Here is a 27720-nt window from a genome sequence, read left to right as displayed (position 1 = left end):
CAGACTTACTCGGGTCTCTTCTGCGTTGTGATCAACCCCTACAAGCAGCTGCCCATCTACTCAGAGAAGATCATTGACATGTACAAGGGCAAGAAGAGGCACGAGATGCCGCCGCACATCTACGCCATCGCCGACACGGCCTACAGGAGCATGCTGCAAGGTAGGACAGCCCCGGCTGCAATCCCTGCCCTGGATGTGGCAGAAAACACCTGGGAACTCCATATGTGCTCCTCCAGCACTCAGCCAGGAAAGAGCTCTCACAGAGGGCAGCACTGCCTTTCTAGAAGTTTCAGAGGAATTCTTTGGCAGGAACAGCAGTCCACAAACACTGTGACTCAAAATGGAAAAACAGTCCTTTTACCCATCTGTGTTGAGGCATGTGGGAAGGTTTCAAAGTCAAGCAAATAGTTTTGGCAAATACGGGCATGGAAAATGCTCCCTCTCCACTAGTGGAGACTATTCCAAAGTTAGCTGTGAGCGCTGCTGGATCCGTCAGCATTGCTGCTCTCTCCCGCCAGCACAGCAGATTCAAACAGTGTTTGGGGGCTACTTTCCCTACAGCCTGATGTCTTGAACCCCGAGTTGAGATGTGCTCTGTTTTCCAACAAGGATGGCAATGAACAATGGGAAAGCAGTCAGGCCCCAAAGGGTGCAAACAAACCCCCCAAATTCACAGTGCTTTCCTCCTCCTGCAGTCACTACTGACAGACTGAGGGGATTTTGTTCTAAGGAAAACCATCATTCAGGGATGAAAAAGCTAAAATGATGAATGTAGGAGGCTGCAACACCTTCAGACTTCAGGGCATGACCAGGTACGATCTCACATTGACCTTGGGTGCTACAGGAAACCAGGAGCTCTACAAAATGCTTTGAAATTTATATGCCCTCATAAGGACTCTGACCCTACAGAAATTCTGGCTGACAACTATGCTCAGCAAGATTCACAGGCTTGGCTCTAAAGTTTAGGGCTTCCCAGTTTTGAGCTTAAGGATTAGGATTTTTTCTTCCTATGGCTTATATGACATTTCTTTTCTGGAGCTATTTCAATTCCTTTATTTGAGTGCATCCCAGAAGGCAGAACTATAGTGCAGCAGAGGAGGACCAATAAAGCAACAAAAATATCCTGAAAACAGACCTTCCTACACACTATGTGATATAATCACAGTTATAAAAAACTTACTTGGCAGAAGGTCGTCCCATTAAGTCACAGTCCTGTATCTGTACTCCAGCTTCCCTCCTGAACCCTGTGCTCTGCATCCAGCACTGTCCAGGGCTCCGGACAGGCCCTGAAGGCATTCCTCCCTCAGATCCTTTATTTAAGCAGCAAGCCTTGAGGGGAGCTCTGGAAGAAGCTCTTGGCTCCTGCAGAACATTAGCAGTTGTGCAGGGTACTGTACTTGTCCCTAGAAACGAGGTGGGGCGAAAAGAAACAAAAAAAGACCTGTGTCTTTAGGAAAGGAAAAAACCCATATGAATGCAGCCTATGCTGAAATAGAACTGTTTTGTCCTGACAATACAAGAGCTTTCTGCCTAACGGGAAACTAGTCTCAGCACAGATGAGCCTGATCTAAGCAGCACAGGGATATCTTTCACTCCTCCTCTCTCTGACTGTCTCCTGTCCCTCCCAGCACATTCTCCTGAGCAGTGGGAAGCCACTGGAGCTGGTTTGCCTTGCTGTGGCCATTAACTGCACTTAGAACAGCCTGGGTTCAGCTGTGCCTCCCAGGCTGGGTGCTGGAGGCAGGAGGCAGCAAGAGTGCAGGCTCCTATCAATTCACTTCTTTTGGTGCTCAGAATAATTTCCTGGCCCTGCCAGCTCTTGGGGAAGCTTTATTCCTCATTATTCATGTGCCACCATTGCAATTATTCCTGGCAGCAGAGAGGAAGAGGAGAGCAAATAGGAAGGAACAAGGAGGGAGTAGGTGATCAGCTGAACCTTTAAGAGGATGCTCTTTCACTGCCTCCCAGCCCGACCATGCACAGCTGGCACGGCAGCCAGGGAGTGGAATGGCCAGAGCTCCCAGCACAAGCCCAAGACACCCATGTTTTACTTGCATGTGTCATTTTGGAGTCTCTCCATCTCTGAAGAGGGCCCCAGCTGTTTTTAAAGCTGTGCTTTTGTTTGTAAAAACTGACTCGTGTTTTGTGCATAAAACAAAACCAACCCTCAAAATAACTCTGGTTATTCAGCCAAATTCTGTTCACGTTGGAGTGGTGAAAGTGGGCATCAACACAGTTCTGTGTGAGCACGCAACATGTATAGGCAGAGAAAGCTTCAGAGGGGGTTGTGAGCATATTTCCAAATGGAATATAAACAAAAGTTCTTACTCATAAACATGGATCAGAGCACTAAATGTTTTTCCTGTGAAAAGTCAGTACTGGTCCTTATCTGGAAACTTGCATAGTTTCTGCTTGCCAAAGTAAAATATGTCTTAGATTCATGAGACTGAGGAGTTATATTCTGGTACTTCATGACCAGGGCCACTTGGCCCAGAGCAATCAGCTTGTTCAGATGTCTCAGGGATCCTTTATCTTTTGGTGAACCAAGTCTCTGTGTCTGCAGATCCCTGGCCCTGCTGCAGGTTCACCATCTGGGAATCACAGCCCTCCACATTCTCACCCTCCCCTGTGTTGGCACAAACATCCAGCAGAAAACAAGAGCTGTGCACACTGCATTTCTCCTCTGCTTCAGAGACTTACTTGGTTCATGTATTCATTAGGGGTGATGTTTAAGTCCCGTCAAAGCTGTTCTGATAAAAACACTTAGCCACAGCTATCAGCAATCAGATAATAAGATTTTCTTCCAAATATGCAGAAAATCTGACACCTCACAGGACATAGGAATTATCAAAGATGTTGGCTGGGCAAAGATAAAATTTCCACTTGTTTCAAGTGCTTCTGAGCACCTAAAGCCCTTTTACAAATCACAGTCATGCTGTCTCATGCTCAGCCAGGAGTGCTGGGTGTCTTGTTGAATCTGCTGGATACCATGTCACTAATGCAGTATGATCGTTGCCCAGGCACAGCTGTGGATGCTCATTTCCAGCCAGAACAAGAATAAACTTTAATTTTCTTTAATCTCAAAGACTGAGAATTCTACAAGAGCATTTGTGTGTGTGTGTGTGTCCCCAGGAGTTACTACACTGAACTGGGCCTTCCTGGCTGTGTTTACAGGCCAGCTGTAGCTGACTACTGCTACACTTAGAGACTGCAATCATAAAACATTTCCCCCTACTCCTGCACCCTCTGCTCTTTCCTGTGTTTGGGATGAAGTAGCTCCATACAAAGGGCTTGATCCCCATCCCAACTCCTGCACTGCCAGCAGGATTCTTCATGCAGCCATGATGCAAAACTGCTCCAGGTGAAAGCCATCCCTGGCTTTTTGCTGTTCTGAAGTGGGTGCCCCTCTTCCTGGTGCACAGTGTGGTCTGTGAATGCTGGTCACAGCAGCAAGGAGGAGGCAGAGCAGGCCAGAGAAGAGGAGCTGGAGGTGGGTAGCTGACTCCTTCCTGCAGCACTGCCAGCTTCCAGTGATGGTGAAGCTGAGACACTGCTCCAGTAAGGAGGAGTAATTCTGCTGCCTTCTGTCATCTTCCTTGCAGAAACAAAAAATAAATGATAGACAATACAAATGTGAAAAGTCATGTTATGTAGAAGTAGTAACAAAGTTTTTGTGTAGTTGGTTAGGCCTTCATTAAGTTTCCTGGCAATAAATCATCCTGCAGAAAATATATTACAGCTTTCTGCAGATTCAAGGAGATTATTTTCTGTGGAGCCACTTTTATGCAAGCTTGAGTTAAAAATGGAAAAACAAACAACCTGGTAGTTACTTGGAGGTATGGGAGGGAAACACAGTTCCCAAGGTCTTAGAAAAGGAGGCTACTGTGAAAAGCCATCTGCTTACTGTGTCCTCAGCAGGACTGTACAGAAATGTCCCCTTTAGGCAGTGGAGTTATTAACAAATGTAAAGAAGCAGTAAGTGAGTGGGGGAACATGATTTCAGTCTGGTTTTTTTCCTTTTATGGTAAAGCTGCCAACTTGCTGCTTCATTGTGATAAACCATCTGATTTTGTTTGTGATTAAGCAGAGCTAACTGGTCTATCAAGAGCAGAGGGGCAAGAATTCTTACAGGCAATCTGGACGTGTTTGGTGAAAAAAGTAAGCAGATTCCAGAAAGAAAAAAAAAAGCCAGCTCTGCTGCATGTTTAGGAAAGCAAGTGAGGTTTATAATGTAAGTGTAGGTCTCTATTAAAAATTGAGGAGAAAATTTTTTAAAACATCTTTAAACATCTAATATAGACATACAGAAGGTGGGTGATACTCTTCCAGATAGTATCAAATTTTCTTAAAAGGCATTAGCCAAAAAGATATTAGAATCTAGAAGACATATTTTGTTGTTTTTTAAGCCTCAGGAATCACGTTTAAGGAGTTTTATTTCTACAACTCTTTCTCTTCTGATAGATCTAACCACATAAAGTTGCAGAGTCACAAAATAGGGCACAGTCCTTTCTATATGGAATAAAACATTCCAGAACAGAAATAGGATTAATCAAATGGGAGAGCCTTTGAAAGTAAATGAGACCAGTATCGGCAGCTCAGGTCACAACAGGAAAGGATTAGACTTCCTGATCTGTTTCATCCTTAGAGTTGCAGTTAGTTAGAACTGAAGAAGGAGACAGAACAACATCTGGAATTCTCCCTCCATGAGTGTGCACAGCACAGTTTGTCAGTATGAGGTTTCTCCCATGATTAACCTATCCCTGGGGACATTTGGTGCAACTTCTGACCTTCCTAATCCTTCCTCTGCTCTTTGGTATCCCCAGGCTGCCCCTTCACAGGCACTCACAGAAGCCCCCGGGGTGGGGCAGTCTGTGAGACACCTTCAGGGGGGTTCCCCTACTGAGGAGCAAAAGAAGGGCAGCAATGGGCAGCAAAGAGTAGTGAGATAAGACTTGGCTTGGAGGAGACCAGCTTTTTCTAATGTTCCCTGAGCTCAGAAATTCCACTGGCAGCTCAGTATCAAGAGTGACTTTTATTTTCTTTATGGTATTTATGGGTTAGTGATGCAATATCAATATATGCCCATGGTTTCTATTTACACAACAATGTATTTTTAGCAAAAGTTCTTGTTCTTCCATGCTCTCACTTTTTTAACTTAAAAGAAAGCCTAGCTAATCTCCTGCAGTGAAAAACAAACATGGCTCACAGCTCCTCTCCTCCCAAATGTTTATGTGGGAGAGTCCTGCTGTGCTGATTGCTGACAAACACCTCCAATAGAAATGTAATGAGTCATTTTGTATCAATTTACGAAACAAAGAGGTTAAGAGGCACCATTTGTTGTGTGGTGATCAATAAAGCAGTTAATGTTGTAGCTTTTGAGGAACTGGGGGTAAAACGGTTGTTTATTATCAATCCAAGTCATTGTAGAATCCTCTAATGTGTTTCCTAGACTGGCTCTGGGCCAGGCAGCAGTTACAACTTGAGAGCTTAATAAACAGGTTTAAATAGGTTTATCTCATGGTATTTATGACATACAGGGGCAGGAATAGGGGTGAACAACCGGACAGGTATTCCTGCAAGTCACCCCATACACTGAGCAAAAGGAGCTCGTGTCTTCACCTCTGAGCAAAGGTTGATGCTGGCTCTGCTTTGGATAAATAATGCCAAACCATACAGAAGCACTGGCTTCTGCCCAATTACCTGCCTGAAGTCTCAGATTTGTAAACTAAGCACATTTTTCAAAAATGTATTTGACCTGCCCGGAAATTTATTTTCCTAAGTCAGAAGGATTTTTTACAGACTGTAAAGGCAAACTTCAGTGCTGGGGCTGTTTGCTCAAAGCCTTGCTCAAGTCTGCTTCCAAGTAGCTCCAGGGCTGGAAATACCACACCTCTCTGAGAAACTTGCCCGGATGTTTGACAAGTGAAGAAAACGGTTGTACTTTAGAACATATCACAGCAAACATGCTCATCATGCCTTTTGGTAGAAGAATCTGTGTAAAAGTTCTGAAGGTAGAGAGAAACTCCAACTCCAGGTGAATAAGCAGGGAAGATCACTCCAAGAACAGGTTATGGAGATGGGATGCAATCCTAAACCTTCCTGCAGCATTACAGAACACTGGACTTCGGTATGCTGAAAACTCTTACATGTCTCACATAGTAGAAATGGAAACTTTGGTCCTCTTTTATATAAATCTTCATCCAAAATGTGTTTGATGGTCTGTTTGTAGTAAAAAACATGAAGAATACTTACATACTTGTTGACATGATCTTGTAAAATCTACAAAGTATCTTGTTTTATTTTATTCTTTGGAAGATCTCCCGAAGAAATTACTTGTGCTCTTGATAAAAGTTGTCTCTCAGTCTGAAATGAAATACAGACTATGTTATTCAGGTATTTGAACTGCTTTGCTTTCAAAAGTCAAAGCTTTGCATGACCAGCTTAGTTGTTGATGCTTTATCTGTCCAGACTTTGTTTCGAATGGGCTGCTAGCCATAGTTCATAAGCATAGTAAAAACTTGAGTTTCAGGTTTGAAATTTTGTTATAATCTTCTTACAGAGAGTCTGATCTTTTTTCTGTCCTCATTACAGTTCATCTCTAATGGAATTTACAGAAAATATTTTTGACCGCTTAACCTTTTGTTCATTTTTTGTACAAAATATTCCTGTAGAGATGGTTATTTAAATGCAAGGGCAAATTAAATAAGATGTGAACCCAGTACGTTTGACTAATCATGGTTGGCCAGGTTTTAGAAGGTCTAGGCTGTTCAATGTAAATCCTCATAAATATAAGTGCTTCTGTCAGAAAAGCCATTTTCCCTAATTAATGGATTCTTTTTCTTTATTCACAGATCGAGAAGACCAGTCTATCCTGTGCACGTAAGCAAAATAATCTATTTTAGTATATCTCAATGTCACAATGTCTTTGTTTATCCAAAATCAATTCAAATTCTGATGGAATGGACACATTCCCCTCACCTTCAGTAAGCTTGAACTCCAGTACCAAACCTACTTCAGTAGATAGACCTGTTCATAAGATAAAGAGCATCAGTGTCATAGGAAGTCTTTAATGGATAAAATTATTTCTTTAAACTGATTTTCTGAACTTAGAGATTTAACAGTTTACAGTGAGCAACTGGGGAGTGTGATTATTACTCCGCAAAATCCCACTGGTTTGTCATTCCTGCCTGTTTTGAAAAATCACTCAAAATGTTGAACTGGACAGGGATCTGCTGCTTGACCCTCAATTATGACTGTCTTTCCATTCTTCTCTTGCTTGTTAGTTGGTTTTATTTTCTTGAATGCCATCAAGAATGCTTTTGAGATAATTTTGTGCTTGTTAAATTAGACATTTTCCAGTTTTCCTGATAAAAGATAGGACTTGATTCTATGTAAATGCTAATACTGTTTGCAGAGCTGGCGTGTGTATCATTTATAGCAGGGTCATGCAATGATGCTGTAATCTTTCAGGTTTAGGCTATCTGAGAAAATGTGGCTACTGACTGAATATACATTTACACTAAAGTTTTTTAAAAGCACTGCTACTGATCACCAGCCATAACACTATCTTTGAGTGCCACTGCTGACTGGAAAAAAATTATCACCTAATAAAAATTATACCCTGTGTCTGGTACCATAAGGGCTATCATAATTCTAACCTCCGTTACAACAAGACTTCAGTATTTGTAAGTATACCAATCAAAAATCTGACCCCAAATACATTAACACCTAAAAGAAATCTAAAATTCCTGCAATGATGAAGTAAAAATTGATCATCACATTCTTCCCAGGATGAAATATGTCATGGTTATGAAGACTAATTTACAATATGCATTTCCTCCTTCTATTTCTGTACTTATGTTTATTTTTCCACTAGTAAATCTTCTTTTAACTTTGGAACATTGGTATTTTCAAGAAAGGGACTTTCTTTTGCAAGTCTATGCCTTTTTGTTCATGAAAATCCATTAAAGGATCCACTTCTTGCAGCTTCATTTATTGAAATTACCTGGCCATCTTGCTGGAAACCTAAATTGTTTCACACCAGTAATATATAAAATAGAGAAAATTAAATGCCTTTTCCATCCAGTAATATATAAAACAGAGAGAATGAAATGCCTTTCCCATTTTGAAAACAGCCACAGCAAGTGACTCTCCAAGATGTTTAGAGTAATTGCTGTATGTTGGACGTACATCACAACCCATAGCTTAAAACAGTCCTCACACGTCTTTTAAAGCAAGAAGATTGGCCAAGCTAAAACCAATGTACACAACTTTACTGCTTTAACATTCTTCTTGGCCTTATTTGGCCGTGCAGAAAGAAGAAAGTTCACTTGGCTTTCAGCTTGGCAGCTATCAAGTTGAAGCAATTTGTAGTACTTTATAGAATTGTTAAAAATGCTAAGAAATTACCTTTTTGCCTAAAATATGTAATAACTGAAGACTTCATGGCATTGATCAACCAGGATTTTTTCTTGAAAAAGCTACAGACTTTAACTTTCCAAGGCCTGGTACCTAAATTGTAAAAGAATAGCTGTAAGGATTCATATGGATCCCCTGAAATGCTCCTGGCACACAGGCAGGGGGGCAGATCTGAGAACTGAGCCTGATGCTGTGTTTCTGACTATAAATGTACCCATTCTCAGGACTTCACCCTCAGCTCATTAAAGCTGCCCTCACGTGGTTAAGTACTGTTTGTATCCTTTTTCAATCCCTCCCCTTTGTGTGATTAGCCATGGTATGTTTAAAATCTCCATCTGTCTTCAATGCTCATGGGTTCCAGTTCTTCCTCAGAATTCCCCGTCTTTCCTGATTTCATTATTTCCTCTACATTTTATTAATAACTACACTCATACTGCCTTTGGCCTCTGCACACACATCCTTTCGCTGTTAGCTCTTTCCCATGGGTACCATCACTGAGCATGCTCTCGTGTCATTCCCTGCCTGTTGCTCTCTGGCATTTTACAGTCAGCCTCAAAATCCCCCATCTTACCATGCACATTTACAGCACAAAAAACTTTATACCATGGCTGTGCTTACTAATATATCTGTGACTGCATTATTGTAACATAACATCTAGCATAACATATATAATAAATATACAAAATACTGCACTAAAGGTATGAAATATGGAATCTTACTCTTTTATGTGTCTGAAAATTAGGGCAGGTAAGACTTTTCCACCCTTGTGTCTTGGTCTCTGTGCTGTTCTGAGCAGCCTTCACTGCTCTGCCTGCCCATTGGGATTTCCTGAAACTCCTGCCTGTGCTTTGGCCCCCCACACAGTGCTCTCTCCTGTTTGACATCTGAGTTGGCCACAAAATAGTCTGTACTCACTCTTAGTCCATATTGACCAGCACATAGATGTTGCTGAAGGAAAAATCCCAAGAAATCTGTCCAGGTACTCAGAGATCTGAGCAAGTTCAGTACATCAGCAATAAAGTGTGAATTGAACTAGGCAATGGCCAGTGAACAGACTTGTGGCTTTTCAAGCTTCTTCCAGTGTTAGTAGAGGCACAAGCCCTCAAAGGAGACTTCTGGCCTCTTGTTGTTCGATTTCTAAAGACACAAGTAGATTCTCCTGGAGATTTCAAAAGGTTTTTCACTAAAAATTCCACAAGTGCTTATTTGCAGAACTAACCACATGAGAGTTTTAACAATTTCCTCATAAACCTGTCTGATCTCGGGGTTATCATATTTTAGCCACTTCCTGAAAAGAGCAGGTATTTTCTAGAAAGCAAATGTGGCTAAGAGGACTGTGCACAAGTTTCAGTTTAAAAAAAAATCTACCTTAAATGAATGAGAAAACAATCTGATCAAAGTTCTGAATGTTTGGGGTATTGTGAAGTCTGTGGAAACAAGTACATGTTAAATACCTGTACATATAATCAAGTACGTTTTCATTACCTTTTTGTTTTTTAAAACACAGGTTCAGTTTGAATAGCTTCGATAAAAAAGGGGGAAGTAGCAGGATCGTATTTCCACTTAATTTGATATGGCAACAAAACACTCAGTGGGGCGGTGACCATCCTGCCCTTTTCCCCTTCCTCCTCTCTCTCTCTGTGGGCAAACTCTCCAGAGCCTCACCCGGCTGTGGGACTCCAGCCCATTTCCTTCCCTGACACATGTCAAGAAGCAAAATCATCCAGAACATCTCCAAACGGCAAAGCCCTGTTAGTCAAAAGACTCCTCGACGGGAGAGCAAAGCTCTTCTTCCCCAGCTCAGTAAATCTCAAAGGCTGGGGCTGGCAGGCGCTGCCGCCTCGCCTCTGTCCCACACAGACACCTCGTGGAGCCCCAGACCCGGGCGGAGCTGAACCCGCTCCGTCTGCTTTGGGAATTGTTTTCTAAGCAAACCCGTAGGATCACTGGGCTGGCTTCTGAGACGAGTCTCCAGTGGGGTACAGCTGGTCTAGGACAAAGCTTTTCATTATGTTTGCACATCTCATACTGCAGGACAAAGGCTGCCAAGCCCTGATGTGATTTAGAGCACCACATGGAGTGCCCTGTGCACAGGGGCTTCCCACAGTGCCAGCACAGCCGGATTAAGGGATGTGTGAACGGGCAATTCTTGCGGTTCACTGCTTACTGAAACAAACACTGAAAATAAATTCTGCTGTTGCTTTTCAGATGTTTCCAAAAGTGGAATTAAGCTAAGTCTCATATCATAATATTAGCATGGAAAGCTTTCAACTTTTCAACAACAGCAAAAAAAAAATACACTTTTAGAACTAATTTTCCCCAGTTATTCTCAAATGTACAAAAGTCCTAGTTACACCACAGGCTCAACTCCCAACAGTGGGGCCAATCTGCTAGTGTCACCTTGTTCTTACTTGGAAACCTATTCTAGCTGGGATAATTTTCATTTAAGGTGAAGTTAATGGAGTCATGGAGGATTTTGTAGCTCAAGAGGTACAAAAACTCTGTTATAGCTGAGCACTATATATGTGACCTTATGTGCTTTAAATCCTCTACTGAGTTCCTAAAACAATGCCTGGCAAGCAACGAGGGAAGGATAAGTTTAAGTTATACCCCATGATGTGAGAGTGGTATCTTTAACAGAGCGAGACTGTTAGCCTAGTGGAGCCCTTTGCTCTGGGAAAGCCAAAGAGTTTCTTAGGAGGAAAACTTGCGTAGGAAGTAGCTAAAGTACTGCTGTTGGGCCACTCAGAATTGTGCAGTGGAACTTGCTTTTGATCTGGTTTTTTGCATTGGCCGTCTGAGCTGGGTGCAAAGAACAGCACTGGCAGTAAATGTGCTCCCTTGTGTATGGCAGGAAAAAGAATTATTTGAGAGGCTTCAATTAAACAAATGGTCAGTCTGCTTCCTAAAGATGAAGGTTAGGAGCGTGGTAACAGCATTTATATGGTGAACATCTACTTGGAACATAATTAAGTCTGCAGAAAATGGACACTCAGAAGAAAGGACCAGATACCTCCTGGGAGGAATCCCATCATGTATGGTCCATGCCAAAACCACCAGAAGATATTTGCAGTAAAAAGACCCATCTTTAAAAATTCAGTCACTGAGCTCAAGAGAGCAAGTAGATTTTAAAGCAGGTGGGATTTCTCATACTACAATGGAAGTTGTTTCTGCCACCTCAGAAATTATAGTACTTCAAGGCAGATGCAGAGAAAAAACCCATTCTGCATGACCAATTCTGTTGCAACTCAATAGTTCTAGGAACAATTTCATCCACCTGTGAAGTGACCTAAGAGATTCACATGGTCTTCTCCTCCTGGGTCTCTCTTGGTAAACGTCTTGATATTTAGAGGCATTGACCCTGACCTAGGGGTCAATGCCTCCTCACTAGTTGGTTTACAGACACATGGCATTTCATCACTGAGATGAAATCAGATGTTGTCATATGGCTGTGATACATCTTTCAGCGTATGAGGGCTACTAATGTTGTTTAATGGATACTTGTTTATCAGACCTGTCTATTGTCATGGACATTTATGACTGATCTGATATGTTGAAAATCAGATGTATTCATCTATCTGCTGTAGACATTATTCTTCATTACTTATTGACCTTGGAGACTTTTTTCTAATTAACCCAAGGTGGTTGAGGTTCTGTGTGTTTTGTATATCATGTTGAGGAACTTTTTATTGTCTGTTTCAAAAGGAAGTTAAAGCCCCAAAGTCTATCTGCAGAAAACAGGAAAGCCCTCAGCCTCTGCAGAAGCAAAGAGTTAAGGATGAAAGAACAGAACTAAATGTTAAGTAACTTAAGCATTACAGTATGATGGGATAATTACAAGTAAAATGATGCCATATATGGTAATACTCACAGGGATTCAGGGAAAAGCCAAATGATGGGCACTGTTGCCCTGGGAGAAAGGAAATGCAATGATGATGTGATGAACTACAAATAACCCTTAATAAAATGGAATAGTTCAAAGCCCAGGGTTTGTTTGAAGAAAGTTGTTTTGGTTGTTTTTTTTCCAAAGAAACAAAGCTGTAAGGTAGATTTATTTGAAAAGTTTGTATGCATATGTCTTCAAATTGGTGTGCTTGGTTTGGAATTGTTCCCAGGACACTTAATTTTTATCAATAAAACATAGAAATGTTTTAGTACTGAAGCACAGGCAGAGATGAATCCAATCTCTAAACTGTGCAAATTAACCCAGGTCTTGTGAAAAGGAATCTATTAATCTCAATTATTTGTGGTTCAAACTCTAAAAGCCAGAAGAAACAGTTCTTATCATGTCGTACCTCAGGCAGGAATTGTTTCTGGTTTCCTAAGGTTTACATCAATGTCATTCTGTATTGAAAGTTCTGTCCAGCACTTCTCCATATTTTCATGTCCATTTATCACTGGTTCTTTTATAGGGAAAATTAACTCTTGCATTTCCTAATCAGGAAAAGAAGCATAACTGCAGTGGATCCAGCTAAAAAGTTTCAGACTCAAAAGAGCTGATAAATATCTCTGGGATTTTTGAATGTATTGTTCTTTTATTTTTTTAAATCAATTTTAGTTTAGATCCAAAGAAGAAGAGGTCCAACTTAGATTGTTGTTCTCCTCACAGCACTAGCTCAGTTGAAAGAAATCGTTTGTTACATCCACACCCACTTTACCACCCTTTTTGACTGCTGAGCAAGACAGTATAAAACATTTTTGTCCATATAATCATCAGAGCCAGAGGTATCTGAAAGACATAAGATGATGTAATGTAACCATTAGAGAGGAAAATTGGCTGGAAATTTCTGTTGAGAAAAGACTGTCTATCTGTACTTTGAAAACCACTCTTTTACTTTAAGAGAGGGCTTAAGAGTTGTAAATAAACTTAACCTGGAAGTCTTCCAAGAGATAAGAAGTTACTGCCTTCCTGCTTCCCAAGGGACACTGAGGGCATGGAGCAGAGCTGGGATGCCAGTTCTGCTGGTCAGACATCTCCCCATGATGTCCTTTATTACCCAGTGAGCAGGGACACCTCAGGTGGCTCCATTCCGGGTCCCACTGAATTCAGGGAGCATCTGAATAACAAAGTTCAGATGAGGCAGGATCAAGCTGCCTCATCTGTAGTTAGTCTACTTTAATGCCAGAGTTTCAGAAGAGAAAACCATTGTATTACTGCTGATGTTTTCTTTTACTGCTGTACCACATCATAGTTAATGTTGTATTTTTTGATCTTAAATATAAGCAGATTCCCTGCCAGCTCCACTTCTCAGAAGTGTTCAGATGCTGCCAAAGCAAGATGAACTGCTGTTCAAAAATGCATCATGTTTTAGAATTCCCTTAAATAGCCAATTGTCCACTCAAAATACTACCAGGACAGAGATATAGCTCTGATAATGCATTCTTTGCAGGCTGAAGTCAGGTGGATTTGGGAGATGGTGTTCTGGGGTAAATAAGAACTGAGCTGGGCGGTCTCCAGTCCTGTTTTTATATACTACACACATCTACACGGCAGAAGGAGTCCACTGGTTACCTACCTTCTTTTGTGTTGTTTTCTTTCCCCTCAGAGGTGAATCTGGTGCTGGCAAGACAGAAAATACCAAAAAGGTCATTCAGTACCTGGCTGTTGTTGCTTCTTCACATAAGGGCAAAAAGGACACCAGCATCACTGTAAGTGAGCTCTTCCATATCCAACTCTCCCTCAGGCCTCTGAGGGCTGTGCTGAGGTGACTGTGCAAGTCAGGGACTGTGGCTTGTCAAACAGTCGACATATTAAGTGTACACAACTACGTCACAGCTCTATGTTTATGGAAAGAAAATTTTGTTTGACACCATCTTAGGCATCAAATCCGAATGTACTTAGGGAGAACAGAAATATTCATAGCTTTCCATATGCATAGCACCTATTTATATGCCAGCATGAAGGCATTGAAGTCTGCAAGGGCTCGAGTCCTTGTTTTACCCTTGACCTCTAGCAAGTAAGAAGTGTGGGAAAGCTGGTAACTAACACATTGTCCAACAGCATCATAAAAATGTATACCAGCATTTAAACTTCCAAAGTTTTGATTGGATTCATTACTAAGTTTTCTTACTAACTAGTAAAAGTCCCAGTATAAAACTTGTCTTTTCTTTTTACTGCTCTGTCAGAGGTAACAATTTTGAAAGGCACAATTTTTTATAAGTACTTTGTGACTTCAAAATTTGTAATAGTTTTGCCTGAGAGACTAAAGTTCATTTTCTTACTTTGAACCATATACCTGCCCAGTTCCTGGAGATCATTACCATGGCTGAGGCCCTCAGCTGTCTTTGCTCTTCTCAGTGATACAACTCCAGGTCCTATGTCATTTCCAGCCTTTCCAATGTTACTCAAAACTTCTGCAAAAAAAACGAAGCAATTCACTTTTATGGCAAAATACAGGCTTAATTCAGGAAGACATTTCATCGTGTCTCAAATACAAGACTGGGTCCAAGATGAGTAATTAGTACGGAAAGGGGAAGTAAAGTAAAATCTCATGACCACCCCTGTGCTGGGTCTTGCAGCTGCCCCTGCCCATGCGTCAGCAGAGCACAGGATATGCAGCCCTCCCTCTTCCACCACAAATAGCTGGGCTTTTATGTACAGGAGATTCTAATTTGGGGCAGGGGAAGGAGTAGATGTCCTTTTGAGTAGTATTTTCTAGAAATCTGTGATTAAATTTAGTGGAAACAGTCCAAGACTAATGTTTAATGTTTATGCAAAAAAAATTATTTCTGCCTATTGAGATCCTGCTCCGTGTCTGGGGGAAATGAACATGGGGTGCCAAAGCCATCCCTAAGTGCAGTTGCTGCTGACTCCTCTGGGGAATTACGTGAATCTCAGGATCAAATTTGCCCTGAGACAGACCTGAAGGCAAATATCCATCAGAGAGGAGCTGAGAGAAAGTCTAATTTGTTCTGTACCATGCTGACAAATAGTAATTCAGTGATTAGAACTACTGACACTGCAATTTCAGTCATTAAAATATAATGAATAACAAAATGCACCAGAGAAGAATAAGGGATTTATCATAAAAATATTTGCCCTTGTCTGGTCCTGAGAGACTAACCTGGGACTGGATCCAAATCCCATCCCTTTGTTTCAGGGCTTTTTTTCTCTTCAGTTAAAATGCTGTATGTATGTTAATGGTATTTGTGCCCGTGGTATGTCTGCAATAGATTGTTCATGTCTGTATTCCTGGTTTATTTGCATGGAAACTGTGTACTGGTTATTTTAATAGAGGAAAAACAATAAAAATGTCTGTCTAATAGAAATTATACTGACACTTATTTTATACCATGTTATTCAATACAGCAAGGTCCATCTTTTGCCTACGTGAGTAACTTAGACTGTTTGATGTGTGTTTAAGGCACTGAGTGTAGATCTGCATGCTATTGTTGCACCCCAAAAATTTAAGAGAGATTTTGTTGAAATATGTTGTATGATATGATAAAAAGCAACAATAGCACCAAATGCTCTCACAAATCAAGCCTAACTGTGTCAGGCTCCATGGTAAAGAATGAGGTCTGACACAGGCTGGGTCATCTTTCAAATATCACCCTCTTCTATATCTCTGTGTGTGTTCAAATTGCCATAGTTTGAATTAAATTTCCCACGATCCTGGAAGAGCCGCTCAGCCTGAAATGAAACAATGTGGTTTTTGAATGAAATACCCAAATGCTTTCTGTGCTTCAGGTTGAACTTTTTAGGACTGTTGTGAAATAATTCCTAAACCTCACAGTGTTTGATTTGTTTGGCTGCATGCTTTCCATTTGTTATTGCTTGGAATTTTGCATTTCCGTGTAACTGTTGAGAACTGTGCACCACCACAAGGGTCAGCATGTTCTTAACTTGCTGCTGTGACATGTAACAGAGCAATTCCCACTGCAGCACCTGTCTGCAGGTGTGTGACAGGCCCTCCTCTCTGTGTGGCATACCACATAGCGATGCTTTGGGAATCCAGGCAGGTTAGCTGGCATATTCTTGGTGTTTCTGTGCCAGGCAAATGGGATTTATTTTCTTTCATGCAGTCTTTTTTGCCCCATTCTGACTGCTGCCTCTCAGACTTCAGCTATGACAGTGTTGCCTCTTAGTTAATTTAGTACTTCTTTTGACAATCTCTCTAAAAAAAAAAAAAAAAAAAAAAAAAAAATTAATTCATGGTTGGCATAGGCACCTCTGTGGAGTTTGGTGGACTTACAGCTGCACACAGTGCTGGCCATGTGGAGCCATAGTTTTATACCCAGGTTTATGGCATAGTTCGGTTCTCAGTAGAAGCAGGTGGTGTCTGTCTCATTTTAACAGACAAGGTACTATTTCAGATGTCACCATCTGATTGCAGCAACACCCTTTGCTTATACTGGAGTTTTTAATCTACACAGAGTAACTGGACAGATCTGCTCAGTACAGAGAATCTTCAGGGACTTTTAGGAATTCATTACTTATTCTAGGATTCCTGTATGAACTTGTTTGGAAACTTTCCTTCCTTCCTCCTCCAACTCTTGGGTAGTAAGCTTTTTAATGGTACTGCTGAGGTAGCTCTCATCATTGCCATAGGAGTTACAGGACATTCAGGAGTGACATTTAGAAAAAGGTTACCAGATTTGCACATTAATTGGGAGCACTTTCATTTTCCAAATTATTTCCTAGATTCAAACAAAATATTGCCTTAATTTCCAGTTAAAATGATTTAAATTATATCATATTATCTATCAAGGACATTTTCCTTTTCAAGGTGAGTTATTTGAAATAATGCATGTTACCATGGAGTAGTATTCAAAGAATAGTGTGGCAAAGTAAATGTGAATGTAAATGATCTCATAGGACAAAGTTGAATGAAGAGTTCTGAAAAGCTGTATACATATTCAAAGTATTTTTTCAACTTCATTGATTTGCTTAGAAATAGGATTAGGTAAATATATAGAATTAAATGCATGCCTGTTTCATTGCATGATTTGTTTCCTTAGCAATTACCAATCACAATTAACAATATAATACGAAGTTTGTGTGTTTGCATGAGAATTCATTATCCTAGTTTGAAATAAATCAATGCAATTCCATATTTAACCTAAGTAGCCTTGCATGGATCATTATTAATAGACTTGATGAAATCTGCTTTGTAGCTTTGTGCTGCATTACATTAAAATTATTCTCGGCAAGTTATTCTAATTACGTTGTCATTTGCTAGCAAAGGGTCTCAATAAACTAACTTGGAAAAGACATGCTAGAGGTTCCTTTAAGAATATCCCTTTTAAAAATTATACTAAACTGGAAGAAAAAATTGACATTGAATGACCCTCTTTTTTAAGGAAGGCCAGTCATGATGTTAAACAGATTAATAGAATTTGATCTGTCACAGGCAACAGGGCTGGAAAAGGGTCATGTATACAGGGCAGCAGTCAATTGCACAAATAGATAAACACAAAGATTAATCAAGAATGAAAACAAATCCACATGAAATGCAGTATTCAGCAAAAAAAATAGAGACTTAACTTAGATTTCACCTTTCTCTCCTGTGTACAAGTGTTGGTTTCAGGTAAGTAATTACAAAGTTCAGTGTTAACTGCTTCTGAATGAATTTTAGGGTGAGCTGGAAAAACAGCTTCTACAGGCAAACCCTATTCTTGAAGCTTTTGGAAATGCCAAAACTGTGAAGAATGACAACTCCTCCAGATTCGTAAGTAGGAGAAATCCAGGTCGGTCTGGGGTGGAGGGGGAGGTAAAACACCTTTTAAAAGCCAGTGTACAGACAGTGGTCCCCATCAGTGCTTCTCTCTAAAGAGAGCCTTAAAACTGATCCCTTTAAAACAGTTTCGAATTCTCCTCTTAAATAGGAATTTGGCTTGACAGAAGATTAAAGATCAGGCTCAAACTTGACAGTAACATTGTCTCTCACAATTTAGCAGTCTATGTGTGACCTTTTAGAGTCACCTTCTGCTCCAGCAGATACCCACCTTCAGAATATTTGCAAACCAAATCTGTACTTCCATTTTCTTTGCACCATTGTTGAGTATATATATATCTCATAAGGTGTGTCTGTTATGTCCTGGTTAAGATAATAAATAGAAAATGGAGAAAAAACGGAGAGAAAATGGAGAAGAAAGAAAAAACCAGTCACACAGATCTGAGTTAGAATGTTGTGAGCTGAGAGCTGTCATTATCTGATGACACTTCTTCCTGCAAGTGCTGGCAGATGCCTGTTTTCCCTGCAGACCCTCCTCTCCCACCTCTGCTCTCTCCTTGCAAATTTTAGGGATCCATGTGGGCCAACCTTAGCAGAGTGAGTTACACAAATCCAAGGCTGTTCCCTCACTGACTTTGTGGAAATCAAAGTAGAACAAAGATGTTGTCCTACCCCTGATTCCAAAGCCTAGTCCAGCAGGGAGAACTCCTTTCCCTCTAAGTGCCTGAACAAAGTGGGGGGAAATCTGTACAGAGGGAATATCAGAGAAGTTCACTTCCTTTCAGGCTGTTCCACAGGTTGTCCCAGCAGGAGGGAGTCAAGCATGTTATTCTTGGGAGGATGATGCACACATCTTATGAAACAGGCTAAATACTGGCTAAAGTCAGAAAACCTGGCATAAGCTGAAAGAATAGCCCAATTTAGATCTTCTTTTCATTCACAGGGCAAATTCATCCGCATCAACTTCGATGTGACAGGCTACATTGTCGGAGCAAACATAGAGACTTGTATCCTTTTCAGTGAGCTGCACTAGGCTGAGAGGAAGTAAGATAAACAAGCTCATTGCATGTCTAAGAAAGGCAAATACTGATGAGGCTGCTATAAACAAAGAGGGAGGGAAGGGGCTCTGCTTGTGCTGATACCAGCTTCTCAGTTTGTCTTGCTCTCAGGTTTATGTTTTCAGGGCTGTTTTCTCAGCTATGGGAAAGGGAGCTATTCCCCAAATACAGCTTCAGAAACTGGACAAACTGTAACTTAGGCAATGGCAAGGGACATTTTCATGACCAGAGAACTCGTCTTGCCTGGATGCTAAATACTGACTGCTGTGTCAAATTACACACCCGGAGCAGGGAGCTGTATATCAATAACCGTGATGTACTTTTTCAGGGAAAATGTACAGAGAAATTCAGCTCAGTCTGACCTTGTCTGTCAAGTATGTTGCCTGTTCCCTTGGCTGTTTATGAGGTAGTATGTTTTAATGAACATATTAATATGCAGGTAGTTTCCTCCGTGTTGCACTGCTCATTTTTGCACACAGAAGGAGCTTCTTGCTCCAATAAATGAGAAAGAATGATGCAGCTATAAAGAAGGACCTTATCCCTTGAATACAGCATCAAGCAACAGTTTATAATTCTGCTCTTATTTTGACAGCTGATCTTTAGAAAAAGTCATGTTTTAACATTTTTGGTCTTAACTGAAGTTTTATCTACAGCACTTTAGCTTTTAAAGAGTGAATCACTGACTGGTATTGAAATACACTATTGCAAACTTCATTTTTATTAGCTTATAGTCACAAAAATGGTTCATAAATAAAACTTGATTTTATTGCTTTTATACCTACAATACTCACCTCAAGAACTCTTTTTCTAGCAGCCCCACCTTATGATTAAAGAATTATATTGGTACTTCATTTTCAAAGTGCTGTTAGTTATATTGTGATATAGATAATATTAGTTTTATACCTCTGATTTTAGAAGCATTTCGGTCTATTGTGCTCACTGCCATGATTACCAGTATTTACCCTGCAATAAGAGGTACGAAATTGATCTGCTTTTTGTGGTAAGCATTATACCATTACCAGAGCTTCTGCCACAGAATTAGACATATATTAGTGTTTTACAAGCTCGTGGCAAATACTTTGACAATGCTATTGCTGGTTCTGAGGCTGATAGCACAATTAAGGAAATTTTTTTAACACACTTGACAAACAGATTTGCTTGAAAAATCCCGTGCAATTCGTCAGGCTAAAGATGAAAGAACATTTCACATCTTTTACTATTTGATTGCTGGAGCTTCTGAACAAATGAGAAGTAAGTTCCTTACTAATGGTTCTCTCATCTCATTGAATAGTCTGAGCAATGGCTTGCCTAAGTATTTATCTTAATTTATGTAATTATATGTCATTCAATCCTTTCTATAAATAAACAGGCATAGAAATAGCTATGAATTTTAGCTATAGAAAGTAATTTTCTCAAGTGAATTATACGAAAGCATCAATTCATGTCCACCTGTTTGAGGCAGTTTACAGGATATTTAAATTTACAGGAGATGTAGACTCATTCAGATCCCATCTTGAATAATTTCAAGAAGAAAATTGGGAAGAGTTATTAATTGCTTTACACAAAAGAAACTGTGGGTTCCAACAAGCATATCGGCTTGTTGTTTTAAAATAAATTAAGAGAATGTATTTGCCACAGAACATATTACACTCTGAAGGCCACAGTTTCAGATGTATTGGAACATCACGGTTCAAATATGACATATTTCCCTCAATCACTGCCAAAGAATGTATAAAGCAATGGATAACTGGCTTTTATGTTCCTTACCTAAGAATCTGTTGGTGGCCATAGAATAGGGTTGAATAGCCTGTTAAGTTTGGCCCAATTTGGTTGTTGCCTGGTTTCATTCTTATTATTACCTGAATCCCCACAGGCAGAGGCATAATTCTGAGTAGGTTACATATGGCACTAAATAAAAGAATCTGGGGAAGAATGGCTCAGATTTGAGTCCATAGGACACAAAATTACCCCAAGGTGCAGAGACGCTCCCCAGTCACTAATGAAAACTGGAAACTTAACACCATCAAGCTTGCTAAAATAGTTCTTTTGAAAATATTTGTGCACCACAAAACCCTAAACTCCTCATACAAGCAGAATCTTCCTTTGGTGATAATGTTGTGGGTTTTTCTGTTGTTCCTTAGGAGAATTCATGAACCAAGAGCATTAAGTAGATGCACTTAAATAAAGCTTTTCTTCTTCTTTTTAGATGATTTGTTGCTGGAAGGCTTCAACAATTACACCTTTCTATCTAGTGGCTACGTGCCTATTCCTTCTCAACAAGATGATGAAATGTTCCAGGAGACCTTGGAAGCCATGAAAATTATGGGCTTTACTGATGAGGAACAGACATGTGAGAATTGTTATCAACACTGTATTCAAGATGTTCAAGTATATACAGATATTCAAGATATACATCTGCAAGTGACACTACATAGAGATGCAAATGCAGAGGTTAATTCTGTCCAGAATAATCACTTTGCAAAGCTAATTTGTTTATGAAAGAGAATATTTCTCATTGGAACTCCCTACATATCCAAAAAGAGATTACTGAGTCCAAGCCAGCTCTATCAACAGTAATGGCCATTTAAAGCTATTTTTCAGAACTTTCCAACAACTAGCATGAAAAAGTTGCAAAATAATCTGATTTATTTTTTAAAGAAATGGAACAGGCTCAAATAACTCATATGTACTCACTGATTCAGAGAAAAGAGGAATAAAAGCAAAGAGCATGAAACAACTAAACTGTCTAGAAAATGTAGGCCTGCCAGAGACATCCACCTGCATAGCTTTTAGTTCAGTGCCGCTGGGAGCGTGCAGGGCCCTCGGATGCAAATTGCCACGTCCCAAGTGACACCTGGTGGCAAAAGCAGCATCCTCCCATTGCCTGAGCCTTGGAGCAGCTGCAGCAGCTGCATCAGTGACCGAGGGATGTTGAGCAAAACCCCAGCCTTGGTCAATCTAGATGATGTTACTGGTGCACACTGGTCTGCTCTCCTGACAGTTGCGGTGTGGACGGCAGCATTCTCCACTGCAGCAGCAGGAGTCGTTATGTTACTGTCTGAACCCCTTTGATTTCATGCTCTAAAACAGAAGCCCATTAGGACAGTATCCTTCTCCTGTGTAAATTTATCAGATAAACAAATAGAACTCCCCAGATTCATACAACCTCATCTGTAACATATCAGTAGATTTTACTACCCAAGATTAGGTGGAATCACATTTATATATATTTTAATAATCAAACATTGTCAATTACTTTTCTGTACTTTGACACTAATCCTTCAAAGATATGTACAGATTTGATTTTAGTTGCACAACAAAATATCCATATATCCCTGAATAACTGGACATTCAGAAGTGCCACACATTTTTGAAGCTGCTGGTAATTCAGATATATTTTTTATTTTAAACACAGAAATACTCTTGAGTGACTGAGCAGGGAAGATGCTACAGGCACTGAGTGGGAGACAAGTTCCTGAGATGTGGGGATCTGCCTGGGGGGCCAGCCTAACTTAGCTTGAGGTGCTGGTGTTCCCAGACTGGCGCATTTACTCCACTGCACATGGAGATTGTTGCTCAAACAGCATTCAAACTCCTGCAGTTTATGGCACAGTCCTTTAACTCCTTCCAGAGAGGTACAAACTATCACAGGCAACAGAATGTTATTGCAGAGAACAGAGCTTTCAAAACATGGCCATTCTGGTCCTCATTTATATTACCTGTTTCTCTTACAGCTATACTGAGGGTCGTTTCATCTGTCCTACAACTGGGTAATATTGTCTTCAAGAAGGAGAGAAACACTGATCAAGCTTCTATGCCAGATGATACTGGTAAGATTTTCCACTTCAAAATTTTATTTAACATTAAGAAATTAATAAAATAGCAACTGAATAAGCACTCTTTATCAGTATTTTTTATTTAATTGCTATTTCCTATTTAGCTCTCAGGCTTTAAAATATAACCCATCCTTAAAATCAGCTCAGTTATCATTACCTTTTCTAGTAATCTTGAATCCATAAATTGATGAATGGTGAATTTGTTGCTTGGATCACAAATGTTACTTTTATGGCAAGTGTCATCTCTTGTTTGTACAATAGAGGAGCTTCTAAAGAATATAAATAACTCCACATACTTGCTGAGCTACTCATATTCACACTTACTGACCTGCTAAGAGGCAATTCAGTCTGAAATAAAATCTCACTTTTTTATTCTAGCTGCACAAAAAGTGTGCCACCTGATGGGGATTAATGTGACAGATTTCACAAGATCTATTCTGACCCCAAGAATCAAGGTTGGGCGAGATGTTGTCCAGAAAGCTCAGACCAAAGAGCAGGTACCACATGCACTCTGCTCAGCTCTCCTGAAGCTATTCTCCCTTTTTCTATTTCTCTTTACATCTTGTATAAAGGGAAATGTCCATTTTATATCTCATTTCTTCAGAAATTAACAGTTAAGTGGGTTTCTTCTTTCACTTACAATCTCCTCTTACCTTTTCCAGGCGGACTTTGCCATAGAAGCTTTGGCCAAGGCAAAATTTGAGCGTCTTTTCCGTTGGATCCTGGCTCGTGTGAACAAAGCTCTCGATAAAACAAAAAGACAAGGAGCTTCTTTCTTGGGGATCCTTGACATTGCTGGATTTGAGATTTTTGAGGTATATACTGCGGACACAAGCTGATTAAACTGATATAGATCTTTATATTGTAATTACTTTAAAATGCAAAAAGAAATATAAAATAGCAAATACTATCTTATCATTTAAGTTCACTCTTAAAGGCCTCTTTCTAACATTATGAACTCACTTTTTTCCTCTTCACAGATCAATTCCTTTGAGCAGCTCTGCATCAACTACACTAATGAGAAACTTCAGCAGCTTTTCAACCACACAATGTTTATATTGGAGCAAGAGGAATACCAGCGAGAGGGCATTGAATGGAATTTCATTGACTTTGGCCTTGACCTGCAACCTTGCATTGAGCTGATCGAAAGACCAGTAAGATTATCTCTCTGTAGGTGGGATACTACATAGTTATGTGTCAGTACAACAAGAGATCCTTTATTTCCTGGAAGGATTTGTAACCTCAGGGGTAAAGAATGTGGTGCTCTGTCTCTGCCTCTGCTTGTGATGTTTCTGATCTGATACTGCTCCTGTTGCAGACCAATCCTCCTGGTGTCCTGGCTTTGCTGGATGAAGAGTGCTGGTTCCCCAAGGCTACTGACACATCCTTTGTGGAGAAACTAATTCAAGAACAAGGCAACCATCCCAAATTCCAGAAGCCCAAGCAACTCAAGGATAAAACAGAGTTCTGTATAATACACTATGCAGGAAAGGTACTGGACAGATTGAGCTCTTTTGACTTAGGGATACCCAAAGGATCAAAGAGAAACATTGTGGTACCTGCATTGATGAGACATGGCTTTAATTACAAAATGGGCTTATTAAGTGCTTTAATTACACAACACATGAAATAAGATTTGCAAATCATAGTTGTGCTAAGCTCAGAAGAAAACAAAAATAACCAGCACCAAGGTTATTGAAAATCCAAGTAATTTGGATTCTTTTCTAGCAAGCAGACTTTTTAAAGACATTAGTACATGTGAGAATAAATACTCAACTCTCAACCCTAGAAAGCTTTGCAAATTATTTGTCTGATTTTGTGTTGATACAGTGCCCTGTGTTCTTGGACACTCCAGATTTCTTATCAAGAACAAATTTTTGATGTAGCATTCACTGTTCCCTGCAGGTTACCTACAACGCAACTGCCTGGCTGACAAAGAACATGGATCCACTAAATGACAATGTGACTGCTCTGCTGAACCAGTCTTCAGACAAATTTGTAGCAGACCTTTGGAAGGATGGTATGAATCACAACTCTAAATTGGTGATGGGGTTTAAAGGGAGAAACTCCTACCAGAACTTTTTGACAGCCATCCCTTGCTGGCAGCACACAAGTGTGAACATGATAAGCATAGAAGAGACTGAACTAAGAAATAAGAATAATGTGTTCTAAAGACATGTTTATGAAAAATTTCTTTAGAGAGTTTTAAGCACTATCAAAAAATTTCCTTAATATTATTCAGCAACTGAATAAAAATTATTCATCACACTGTTAAAATGTTGCTGAATATGTAATATTGTAGACCTCATTTAAAACAGGTTATTGTTAGGTTTTATGAATCCTCTCATGTAAGTTCTGTACAGTTCTATTTAATTCATGGACAAAATATATCCTGGGTATTCAGTTGCTCCATTCTGTCACTACTTAAAAAAATCCACATTTTCATTTTTGACAGAAGTAGACTATTTACCCAAAAGGGCTTCTAGTACATTTGTCAGAAGGCTTCTATTGCATAAAAAATATACTGGTCCTCTTTGGCAAGCTGCAGTGTAACAATGCCAGTGATGAGTGTAATGTGAGGCAAGGACAGTTTATAAACTGTTCCATTCTTTCTTCTCTGTTTCAGTGGACCGTATAGTTGGGCTGGACCAAATGGCGAAGATGAGTGAAAGTTCACTCCCCAGTTCTTCAAAAACCAAGAAAGGCATGTTCCGTACTGTTGGACAACTCTATAAGGAGCAGCTGACCAAACTGATGACCACCTTAAGGAATACCAATCCCAACTTTGTCCGCTGCATCATTCCAAATCATGAAAAAAGGGTAAATTTCAGATGCTTGGTTTTCAGACTCCTGGCACATTATTGCTGTTGAGCTGCTTGCTGCACATGGCAGAGCTGAACAACGTCTTCAAACATAGATATATGGACATTTTTGTAAATTTGTGCTAAAATACCTTCTGTTCCCCTTTCAGTCTGGAAAACTTGATGCCCATTTAGTGCTTGAGCAGTTGCGCTGCAATGGTGTCCTGGAAGGGATCCGTATCTGCCGGCAGGGATTCCCCAACAGGATCGTCTTCCAGGAGTTCCGCCAGCGGTACGAGTCCCTCAGCCCCGGTTCTGGGTTCAGTAGAGCTGTGACACCTGTCTGTACAAAACTATCCAGTGCATTTCAACCTCCCTAACATAAGCATCTTTTGGCAGATATGAGATTCTCGCTGCAAATGCCATTCCTAAAGGATTCATGGATGGGAAGCAGGCTTGCATACTCATGGTGAGGAAAGCATTTTTGATCCTATTGATAATCAGGTCTATACTTCTTATATAAAAAATGTTGAGACTGAACAGAAATGAGAAGTGATTTTTAGTACCCTAAACTTCAGCACTGGAGTTAACAAATATCCCTGTTTTCCTCCAGATCAAAGCACTAGAGCTCGATCCCAACTTGTACAGAATTGGACAGAGTAAAATCTTCTTCAGAACTGGTGTTCTGGCTCACCTGGAAGAAGAGAGAGACCTGAAGATCACAGACGTTATTATCGCCTTCCAAGCTATGTCCCGAGGCTACCTAGCAAGAAAGTAAGAATATGTGCTAACAAACAGAATGTCTTCTGCAGCAGAGTATCTGCAGGGGCCTTTAGTTTTCCATATAACAAAGTGAAGATACTGAGACATTTCATTATTATTTATACTGCATTAGAACTCGTGTCCAATGAAGGTTTCACTTCCAGCCCAGAAGAGGCTGATTAGTGTAATTACAGGGAAGCAGTTACATTGTGAGGCTGCTCACGCCCCTCTGTACAATAAGCTGAGACAATGACCCATCATTTAAACATTTATATATTTGTACCAGCAGGAGGAGGAGCATCCTAAGCTATGACTGGAGTCTTATGCACTACAAGTAGCAGCACCCCTGGCATCTATAAAACATAAAATAATTTCTTCCACAGCTTCAGCGTGGAGCACTGATCATCCAGCATGATCTCAGTTAATGTACACCACAAAACTATCAACAATAATGCCTTTTTTTTCTGCATACTATCAAGGCTTTCAAATTGCCAGACAAAGAAATATGTTTCAAGAATGATGATCAGTGCAAGATCTGAGTCCCTGTGTACTCTGGAAAGATGGTGCAGCCAGAACTAGATCTATACATCTGTGCCTACCCATGGAAGGCAAACAGCCAAAAAAACCAAAATAAAATACCAGACAGCTAACCAGAGTTATCATCCTTCCTCAGGAAAGCACAGGCACTGTTAAAGCAACAAAAGAATTTGTTCCAGACTTCCCAAACCATGTGGCTCATCAGCAGACTCTCATGCCAGAGTTTCTTTGCTTAATGTGTGTACCTTGCAAACACCTTCTATTTTCAGACTGAACCAATTTGCTTTACATTTTTAATCACAGAGCCTTTGCCAAGAGACAGCAACAGTTGACTGCAATGAAGGTTATCCAAAGAAATTGTGCTGCTTACCTGAAGCTGAGGAACTGGCAGTGGTGGAGACTGTTTACTAAAGTGAGTGACTGCTATCAGTAAATCTCTCCTCAGTTTTCCAAAAGAAATGAAATGCACATGATACCAAGGTACATAGTGTCAGGCATGCTCCTTGTTCCAAAGCCCAGTGCAGCTGATGGCAAGAGCCTCATTCGTTTCACAAAATTTGGCATTAGAGATACTCTGGACAGTTATATTATGTCATTAACATTAAAGTTAGTTCTAACTTGAGAAGAAGAC

General features: G+C 40.2%; 1 protein-coding gene and 1 long non-coding RNA gene across 5 annotated transcripts in view; one reads left to right on the top strand and one right to left on the bottom strand.

The window, feature by feature from the left end:
• The window catches only part of MYH11 (myosin heavy chain 11), a 55630-nt gene that overhangs the window by 11177 nt on the left and 16733 nt on the right, over positions 1–27720 (top strand). For 3 of the 4 annotated variants that reach the window (XM_042037160.1, XM_042037162.1, XM_042037163.1), the window contains exons 3-21: positions 4–160; positions 6852–6879; positions 13965–14067; positions 15728–15748; positions 17997–18089; positions 19039–19102; positions 20306–20404; positions 21360–21503; positions 22888–22983; positions 23368–23486; positions 23652–23804; positions 23970–24143; positions 24308–24481; positions 24895–25009; positions 25616–25809; positions 25961–26082; positions 26190–26259; positions 26404–26564; positions 27393–27501. In XM_042037160.1, coding sequence (XP_041893094.1) covers positions 4–160; positions 6852–6879; positions 13965–14067; positions 15728–15748; positions 17997–18089; positions 19039–19102; positions 20306–20404; positions 21360–21503; positions 22888–22983; positions 23368–23486; positions 23652–23804; positions 23970–24143; positions 24308–24481; positions 24895–25009; positions 25616–25809; positions 25961–26082; positions 26190–26259; positions 26404–26564; positions 27393–27501 — 2196 coding nt within the window. The remainder of the gene's footprint in view (positions 1–3; positions 161–6851; positions 6880–13964; positions 14068–15727; positions 15749–17996; positions 18090–19038; positions 19103–20305; positions 20405–21359; positions 21504–22887; positions 22984–23367; positions 23487–23651; positions 23805–23969; positions 24144–24307; positions 24482–24894; positions 25010–25615; positions 25810–25960; positions 26083–26189; positions 26260–26403; positions 26565–27392; positions 27502–27720) is intronic. The other variant, XM_042037161.1, reaches the window with a different exon arrangement.
• On the bottom strand, positions 5–14019 carry LOC121668892. Its single transcript, XR_006017576.1, has 5 exons — positions 13935–14019; positions 12714–13147; positions 6979–7026; positions 6253–6363; positions 5–3591 (listed from the first exon to the last, which is right to left on the bottom strand). It is a non-coding gene; the product is annotated as an uncharacterized LOC121668892 (long non-coding RNA).

The sequence above is a fragment of the Corvus kubaryi genome, unplaced genomic scaffold (assembly GCF_017639235.1).
Source record: "Corvus kubaryi isolate FWS band 111438036 unplaced genomic scaffold, C.kubaryi_AGA036_p1.0 37387, whole genome shotgun sequence".
Taxonomy (NCBI): domain Eukaryota; kingdom Metazoa; phylum Chordata; class Aves; order Passeriformes; family Corvidae; genus Corvus; species Corvus kubaryi.
Note: the sequence above shows the minus strand (reverse complement) of the source record. Positions and strands in the feature narration are given on the sequence as shown.